At 42.8% G+C, this 9,553-nt stretch overlaps 1 protein-coding gene across 4 annotated transcripts; it reads right to left on the bottom strand.

The window, feature by feature from the left end:
- Positions 1–4,852: 4,852 nt before the first annotated feature.
- On the bottom strand, positions 4,853–8,985 carry LOC125536907 (uncharacterized). 4 transcript variants are annotated; one of them, XM_087543908.1, is made up of 5 exons: positions 8,553–8,985; positions 8,260–8,473; positions 6,599–6,710; positions 6,036–6,097; positions 4,853–5,295 (listed from the first exon to the last, which is right to left on the bottom strand). In XM_087543908.1, coding segments are annotated over exons 2-5 (363 nt in total). In that variant the 5' UTR covers positions 8,448–8,473; positions 8,553–8,985; the 3' UTR covers positions 4,853–5,294. The 4 variants fall into 4 exon arrangements, 2 of the variants coding, with proteins under 2 accessions (XP_087400034.1, XP_048556156.1); XR_007295315.2 differs by having other exon boundaries at positions 6,599–6,784; positions 8,260–8,985; XR_007295316.2 differs by having other exon boundaries at positions 6,599–6,781; positions 8,260–8,985.
- Positions 8,986–9,553: the final 568 nt, after the last annotated feature.

Raw genomic sequence — 9,553 nt, 5'->3', positions numbered from 1 at the left:
GTAGATGCAATCCGATCACTCGTTGCTAGATGAACTCAAAGATGGATCTTGGTGAAACCGTAGGAAAATTTTTGTTTTCTGCAACGTTCCCCAACACATCCACTGCCGCGTTTTCCCCGGCTCCACATCCTCCCATTCCAGGCCTCGCCATCGTCCACCGCCTTGCTTCTCTCGGCGCGGCGTGGTCAACGTGGTCAAGGAACGACTTCCATCCAAAGAGGATTGTATTTGGAGAGGCTGACAGCTGGGTCCACAACCGCACACAAGGAAATGCCTCCTTATTACACGCAAAATAATGATTCTCCACTTGACAGCTGGGACCCACCGAAAGGGCCTCTGTGATTTTTGAAAAAAAAACACCCCCCCACTGACAGCTCGAACCCACCAGTGATATCTTCGCACGCAAGGAAGTGCCTCCATATTAGGCGCGAAAAATAATGAATCCTCGCCCTGATTGCTGGAACCCACCGTAGTTGGAGGCTGACTTGTGGGCCTGTAAGTTGACGGGGATGGAAGGCTTTGTTAACTTAGTCAATATGAACGATTCTAGCTCCAGTGACTATACGATGTCCATCCAATGGCCGTAGTGCTTCTTCAACCTCTGGTCTTCTTGCTCCAGCCGCTCAAACCAGCGCTGGTCGTGCCGCCTGCTCCTGCCTCCCGTGGTCGGTTGTGCTGCCACTGAGGCCTCACCGCCCCATACTACTCCCACCGCTGGTCAGGCCATCCCTCTACTCACCCACACCCCCTGTTATTCTGCGGCAATGGCAGCCTCACACCGCAGCCGAACCAGTGAACCCTCGTACTCATCTCCGCGTGAGCATCCACTGCCGCGTCTTCCCCGGCTCTGCGTCGTCCCCTTCCTAGGCCTCGCCGTCGTCCACCGCCTTGGTGCTCTCGGCGTGGCATGGTCAATGTGGTCAAGGAAGAGGGAATGACTTCCGTCAGAAGAGTATTGTACGTGGAGAGGCTGACAGCTGGGTCCATGGCCGCAGCAAGGAAGTGCCTCCTTATTACACGGAAACACTACAAGAAATATGTCAACTTGTGACCATCACTATTGGTCGCTGAAAGGTCATTGTTTTTCATTTCCGACCTTTTTGTGACCAAAAACAGATGGTCAAAAGCTAACAGTCGTTAATGGAAATTAACGACCTTCTTTATGATATGTAAAAGGTCGTTGGTTCTACGACCAATTTTTTGGTCACTGGGAGCCTCCCCAGACCACGTAGGATCCAACATGGCAAACTGATGTGGATAAGAATCAGTCCGGTCCAATTCGGTGTTTTACATGGGCCGAGCCCAACAATTCAGCCTATTTATTGTTTTTTCTGTGAATTTTTGATCGGCTTCATGGGCCAAGCCCAACATTTCAGCCATTTTATTTTTGGGTTGTGGCCTTTTTATCTCAATATATATATAATGGGTCCACTGACCAGATGGGTCCCAGTTATAAAATTGTGGTAAGTGGGTCCAAGTTGTCAGCTTCTAGTAAGTGGGTCCTAGCTGTCAGGTCATATTCTTCATGTTTCAATTTGGCAGTAAATAAATAAGCAGTATTTAAATTGGCACAAACAGAAAACACATATAATAATACTTCAAATAACAACCAGATTCAGTATGGATCTCCTGCTCTACAAATAACACATAATACAATGGCTGAATCTGGAGCTCCTGCTCTACAAATAACACATAATACAATGGCACTCCTGCACTACCAACTGTAGTAACTAATACTTTACTTTACAACCTCTACACGATGGAGCCCCTGCTCTACCAACTGTGCTATATTCTTCAAGATGGAGCTCCTTTGATAGCCTTACAATCTAGGCACCTGATCCTGTCATGAACAACATCCAACCTCAGTCGCCCTGTTACATGAATCGGTGAAGAAGAATAAGAAAACTGGAGCCAATATATTATGAAGAGACCACTCAAAAAAGATAAATTATTTAGAATGATACATAAATTCAACTAGTACAATGCTTTTATTATCCAGCTAGCCAAAACAAGATACTCATCCATACAAGAAAGGTGACTCGCAAAAATAGAGCATTCTACTCATAGCTCGTAGAGTATCAATATTCTGTTCTTATGAGCTTATTCTTATGCCTGAAGAAAGTAAGGAAATCTGACCAAATACGCAACACCTCCATAAACTAAAACATCATGACTGGCCTAGGGTTCTAATTCTGCTTTTTTCTTGTGGGCCATGATTATGATGATATAGCCTAATAAACTGTATGCCAAAATGTATGCCAAAAAAACTGTATGCCAAAATGTAAAGAAGATAAATATTGTGATACAGCAAAACCATGATTATCTTCTAATGTGAAACCCATGAATTAAAGTGATGACATTAGTATATGACATGAGTTGATAACAAATGTTGGAACAACCACCAGATTACGAAAGTACACACCCACCATTCTAATAAAAGGCCAGTTCTTTTGGGCGATTCTACCAGAATCGCCCCCCCCCCCCCCTCCCTAGCTTCTCCCAGAATCACTACTTCATATGTTTTTTACAATCCTAGCTAATTAGACCTTAACTAGATAGGATTATAAAAAAATATGGAGTGGCGATTCTGAGAGAAGCTGGGGAGGGGGCGATTCTGGGAGAATTGCCGAAAAGAACTGGCCCAAAATAGCCCTTAATAGAGCCAGCAAATGTGTATATTAGCTTTATTAGTACAAATGCCCGTGTGTTGCAACGGGCAAATAAAAGTGTGCTTCATGTGCCATTTCTTATATCCAAGGCTGATAAACCAGAGTAATAACGTTAAACTCTCATTTTTGTTCAGAGCTTGAAGTGTGGACATGAAGAACCAACCTAGCTTCCTACATCTGTTGGAAGAGTAGTTGTGGATGGAATAGTATGTGAATCGGTTATATGTTTTGCTTTTTGAAAAAAACACAAATATTTCTTTATCTTTTAAGAAATTGAATATCTTTTTATTTTTTTTATTAGAATTGGAACATGTTTTGAAGTCGAACATTATATAAACACGCGATCTCTTGATTTTTTTAATGATTTTGTGAACAGTTATAACTGGTTTTTAATTGGAACCATTTTTTGGGAATTTTTAGCATTTCTTAAAAACTTTAAACATATTTAAAACATGAATATTTTTTTGAAACCAAGAACATTTAGAAACACTCACTATCTTAAAAAAAACACGCCTCCGTGTTGGTAAATACAAAATGATTATTGGTGTCCGCACCATGGAGTAGAGTTAAGATAGTCATAGTGGTGTCCTTTGATGGCACTCCGTTAGCTTAACACTATCACCGGGTGAAAGAGTGGTGTATTTATTTTTAGTGCGACATATAAACATTGGAATGTTCTATACTAATCGAGAGTTTAAAAACTAATCCAAAAGTTTTTTTAGAATTTTCAATACATTTGAATGTAAAGCATTGTTACTACGTTGGATTTCTTAGAGATAGTTGTTTGTTTGGTTTGGAAGGGTTTATCTTTTTCATATCAAATATGCACGCGTGTTGCAACCGGAGAGAAAATTGATGTGTCCACCAAAACACCCATCAGTATAGCATGGCAGGGGCAGGGAGGCGCATGCAAATGGATTGGTCAGTTTCGCTTTAACCCTGAGAACCAACTTTTGATTGGATGGTTTGGAGGGCAGTGGTACCCAATACCAGCAAGAATTAAAACCTAGCTTTACGCTTTCATGTCTCACAAAAGCGAAATATTATTTCAGTGCATGGTGACGTTCCCGTTGAAGCAAGACACTTGTGGTGTGTTCATCAATCTCAAGACCCATCGGCTCAGTCTCTCTAGGTGTTAGTGTATGTACGTGTTTGCGAGTCTGTGTTTGTCTTTGTTTTTCAAAAGAAAGTTCCCTTTAACCTTTTATGCATCATTTAATGTGTCGTGCGTTGCACCAGAAGGAGAAAGTAACGCACCAGAAGGAGAAAGTCTTCGCATGTTTTCAGTGACTCATTCATATTGCAACTTTTCATTTTTGCCACCGTCGTCAATGATGATACAATTTTTGGTGTCCACAATTCGGAAAAAGATTAATGAAACTACATTCATGTACTTCGATGTTGCCTCAATCAACATCACACTATCACCGGATGTGAGAGGAGTGGTGCATTGAAGTGGAATTGTTTATATACAGTTATTTATTAATATTCGAAAGCAAATATGTTTTTGCTATGTTGATTTTGTTTTTAGAAAATGTTGGTTGTTTGGTTTGTCAAATTGTATTATGTTTCTTTTCTTTTTTGCACTTCTTGGACATGGCCCAAACACAAGCTTCTCGTGTAGATTGTAGGCTCTTTCCTTGAAAAAACACGCACTTCGAATAGTCCAGAACGGCACACACACATCTCTTTCCGTTCCATATCACAATAACAAAGAAAAGTTTCCTAGCACATAATCTTAGTGTGCATGTATCCAACGGCTTGGAAAGGTGATTGAGACTACCTTAAATCTCAATTGACTAAGATTTAGCGAACCCCTCTAAAATTAGTAGCTAAACTCACTTAAAAGAAATATCTAGCTCAAAGTAGCTAGCACAATGGCCCATGCGTTGCTACAGGAGAAAGGCGACGATTGACTTTAAATGCATACTTTTTAATTACTGCACCTAATTTTTTTTATAAGTATCAATTTAACCTAACATATGCCTGTAAGATCCTTCATGTTTGACAATATTTTTTTTAGAGAAAACTTAGTTTTTGTGACCATATTTATCTTCCCGAGCACACATTTATATACACACGACATACAATTGCAAGTGTTTCTTACCACTCATATCACCCTTGAGCTAAAATAAGTGGACCAAGCATAAAATTTCAAATGGGCATATGGGACAACAGAGACCTATAAAGAGTTCATTATGTACGTTAGATATGTAATAGTACTGTACATCTGAAAAATGCAGACTTTAAGTTACAGAAAAGTGTGTAAAGTATAATTTAAACCAATTATCTATCACAAATTCACAATTATTGTATGTTAGAAATTATCATAGACAAGTTTTTAGAAAATAACGGGGAAACTGCATACACAAAAGGCTGATAGAAACTGCACATCACAATTAGCTATAGTAGCGCCGCTAGCAGCTGATGGATTATTAGGAGCCATGAGGACCGCAGTCAAGCTGCGGCGCTCTCCGAACCCCCTCGTTCTTAGCTCTCTTCTTCTGGCCAAGTGTCGCCGACAGTCGTTCTTTATCCCATCACCTCTCTCATATGTCCACCATCTATCTGCATCTTTGCCGGTTTCCATCTTCTGTTTATTGACTTCTGCTACGACCAGCTGAGTCTGCATGTATAAAAGTCGATAAGATAGAGTGCAAAGAAGAGATGTTGGACTATTATACCTACAGGGACTCAATTTTGCAGAACAAAACAGACCAGCTGAGTTGGCGGCGTCCCTCCGGATGGAGGGCCTTGGTTGGGAGTTCGAAACTCACGTGAAGTATTTTTTGCATAGTTTTTTTCTTTTGACCAGACCCAGTTCAATCATCACGCGGTTGACAGGAACGATCAACACGACCCAGTCGAGCGACCCGAAGGGACTAAAAACAGCGACTTATACGAATTGACGTGCGCGACCAATGAACACTTTTTTAGTACCACCTCGCGTATATGTTTTAAATTCAAAGTGAAAGCATAAACTTACGGGAAGAAGCGTATTGTGACGATGAACCCATGGAGTCAATCCGTGCTTTATTATTATTATATTATATTATTTATATATATATATATATTATATATATAGGGAGACTAGAAATCAGTCATTAGATTAAGGAACTATAAAAGAACCACTATAGGTTTGCATCACTCAGGGCAGTGCAAGCCTGATCAGCTATACTTTAGCCTTGTCTGGTTGGTGCTTGGTATATCTAGTACCAGCACTTCCCGAGGAGCATAAATTTAATACTAGCAAGTACAAACAAAGGAATGCTGTATGGTTTACTGCCCTTGGTATAACTTGAGTAAACCCATAATCGTAAGCACAGTCAAGTCGAGACATGAACTTCAGCACTCAAGGACTCTTACCACAAAGAGCAGCAGGATGGGCAGTCAGCAGAGCAAAACTTGTCAAGATTAGCCAATAGATTCTGCACAAGTGAAATCAACAGCATGAGACAACATATTAAGCCATAATCTTAAAATCCAAATTTCACATGAACTAACGGGAAGGACAACCACATGGCAACAACAATTTGAAAAGGGAATCAAGTACTGCTGAAATATAATACCAACTTAGAAAGCATCAGAAATAAGCAACATGATAAGTGGTAGTTCTAAAGTATAGAAAGATGTCAAAGTGACGGATACATCATCTACTTATTGGCAACACTCTGCGAGTGACATGACGTGTGCACAGGAAAACAGTTCTTTTCACCAAATAACCCAGCAATAAAAACTGGGGATGTATAATAAGTCAATCTAATTAAAAAATGAACCCAATTGATGGCCCCACAAGCTATCCCGTAAATGCAGATGACTAGACAACACAATCCCTTGCATTTAGCAAGAACATGACGCACAACATTCACAACTGGGGAGAGCAACCCGAAAAAAAAGCATAGTTCATGGTGCAGGGAGTGGTGAATTACGTCGATAGCGATGCCGGTCTTTCTCGAGGAAGTAGTGGTCGTCCACGGGCTGGCCGAGCAGAGGATCAAGTACAGTTCCTCTCTTGCATCCAACCAACATTTAGAGCTGGCCCTGCCATCCAACCAACATTACACAATGGGGCAAAGAGATCCAAATGTCTGGCATGGGAATATCTTCACAACCTTCTTTTGGCGAGTTGTACATGAAAAAAATAAAATAAGATGATGGTTCTGTAAATGGTAAAGTTGCAAGTCAATAAGATCACAAACATACTATTGTGTTCATAGTTATTAGTAAAGCAGCAACCAAAACTAGCGATAATGCACAAGCAACTTTTGCATATGTATATACAATCAAACATTACAGAATTATAATTGTTATTCTCATCTCACTCCACAAGTGGCTCTATGAACATGCCAGACACACAACACTAAACATGCGAGACAAAAATATAAAGAAGCTATTTTACAGATTTACAGTGACATATTTACCCTACTTGTTCACCGATAGAATCACTACCAATTTTGCACAATAGCTACTAAACCTTAACAAACAATGGAGCGTACACGTAAATTTGCTAACTGATCGTGACTTAATAATAGTATGCATTTGGACAGAAAGCAGCTCATCAAGAAATATTTTTCAATGAATGAACTCGTCAAAGAGGACATGACACAACAGACACCAGCTACAGATCCCACGCGATATCTACTAGCATAGTTAACTAGAACAATTACAAACAGCAGAGGAAACCATGATTGTGTAAATGCATGAATGGTTCTTTGGGTCTGAATTTGCTGAATTATTGAACGGTCTAGCGTTCAACGATCTTAGTTTTTCTGAACGGTCTAATAATTATTCAGTTTACTAAATTACTGAACTGCTTCTTTGGATCTGAATTTGCTGAATTATCGAACGGTCTAAGAATTTTTCAATTTAGTAAACTGCTATGTAGTTTCTTGGCTGTAGATAGATGGGGTAATGGACAGTGTTAGTGACAGGATCATGCCTTCCCTGGTAACAAGCATGCAGATGTGGTCTAGTTAAGTCACCATCTCAACTAGAATATGCATCTGCAATGACACTCAATCAGTTGCAATGGCCCAGGTAATTAGCTTAGGCAGCACTCTGTTATTATGTCAGGTGCTCACCAAAAGGATAGACACCTATATGGTTGCCACGTCCACCGTACTTCTCCATTAGCCCACAAGCTACTATACTAATTAAGATATACGTACTACTCACAGGAAAAGCAAAGCAAAGAAACCTAGCTCACAGATAGGATTCCTGTTACATACTTGCATCCTAATTAATCGAACATGCCCATATGAAATGCATAATCTAGTCCCATGTAAGTAATGGGTGTCCCAACATTAATCATGCGTCTCCACATGCATTTAGTCTTACAGTTAGGGTCAGTAACTTAATATAAGACTTCATTCTTAAGCTCTTGGAGCATGAACTCAATGTTCTCCCCTTGGCCATAAGTGGCTTGAGCAGCAACCAGTCCTATTAAGCCTCTAAAAATGGTAGTGTACATATCAAGAAGCCTTGGGAGACTAGGAGGAAGTGCAGGACGTGATTTGTTCTCCTGCGGCAACTCGCTAGCACAAATGATGTCCTTTCTGGAAACGAGCAGAGAGAGGAGATGGGAGGGGACCTTCCATGGCGTCGGGGTCGGAGGCTCCTCTCCTGGCGCGCGAATGTTAAGAAGGAGCAACTGTGGAGGCCGTCGGCATCGTCCTGGTCGCTGGCAGACCGCGGGCACACCTGAAGCTCGTGCATGAGGGCGCCGCAGGCCGTCTCCATCTGCAGGAGTTTGACGCTGGGGGGACGGCCGCCGCACATCCCGTCCACGGCGACGGCACCGCGGCCTACGAGGGGACCGAATTGGGGGGAATTAATTAGGGCCATCCGCGACTTTGGGTGACACGAGAAACGAGCTCACTCAACAGTGTGCGGTGACTCGGCGGGGCGGAGGAGTGGTCGACGAGGGCAGGCGGCGCGATTGGAGTGGGGATGGGGGTGGGTGCGGCTCAGGAGGGGGAGGCTTGATTTGGGCATGGCTTTATGGCTGGGTGGGGAGGGGAATTGCCGCGGCCCAATCTCCGCTAGCTCCGACGAGATCGAGGGGAGGATCGGGCTGGCTTGAGGAGGGAGGATCCTGCCATGGCCGCGTCGGCGAACAAGGGCTGGGGCGCGCGAGGGTTTGTTGGGCTCGGTGCGGGACGTCGTGTCCGGCGCCGTAGGTGGCGGCGGCGAGTAGATGGGGACGAGAAGATGGTGGCGGCAAGGAGATCGGAGTTAGGATTGCGGGAGGAGGAGGTGTTCGATGGGATTTGAGTTAGGGTTGCAGGAGGGGGGGTGCGATGGGAGAGTGAGGCCGGCGGCGGGTGGGTGGGTGGATGGGACGAGGAGTAAGAGGGTGAGTGGGTGTGGGCCGTTGGATCTCGGAGTATCCGACGGTATCTGATGCTTGATTCGTGTGACATGTCGATAGACCAATCAGAATGAAGTATAGACTTTGATGACGTTATGACCATCTAAATTGGTCGTAATTGATTAACAATAGGCAAATGCTACCAGTCAGCCAGATGATTGTGTTTAGAAATCATCCCCCTAGCTAGCCGCCCAATCTGCCTATTGGTGGTCGTGCGATCATATCAAAATGTCACGACAGCACCGAGCGTGAAAAAGTTTCAACGCAGCACCGATGACATCCCCATAAAGCTCCATTGCATCTCTCGACGGTACTCCAAGAGTTCCAACGCAGCACCACGGCGTCCGGCGAAGCTCCATTACAGCGTCGAGGAGATCCAACGCAGCACCACGACTACCGGCGCTAAGTTTCCTTCTCTTTTTTTAACAATGTTTGTTAAGGTTCCTCATAAGTAGTAGTATTGTTCCCTCGAATAACGAAAAATACATTTTCCATTTTTTGAGTGCTCAAAATG

This window comes from Triticum urartu, chromosome 2A (assembly GCF_056163025.1).
Source record: "Triticum urartu cultivar PI428250 chromosome 2A, HENAU_Tu73, whole genome shotgun sequence".
NCBI classification, from domain to species: domain Eukaryota; kingdom Viridiplantae; phylum Streptophyta; class Magnoliopsida; order Poales; family Poaceae; genus Triticum; species Triticum urartu.
The sequence above is the reverse complement of the archived record's forward strand: the minus strand, read 5'-3'. Positions and strand labels throughout refer to the sequence as shown.

Coding starts and splice junctions, on each gene's coding strand:
- LOC125536907 (XM_048700199.2), bottom strand. CDS start 8,513: ATGGCCCTAATTAATTCCCCCCAATTCGGTCCCCTCGTAGGCCGCGGT. Junction 6,711..8,259: donor CGACCCCGACGCCATGGAAG/GTCCCCTCCCAT, acceptor GTTGGATGGCAG/GGCCAGCTCTAAATGTTGGT. Junction 6,098..6,598: donor AGACCGGCATCGCTATCGAC/GTAATTCACCAC, acceptor TCACTTGTGCAG/AATCTATTGGCTAATCTTGA.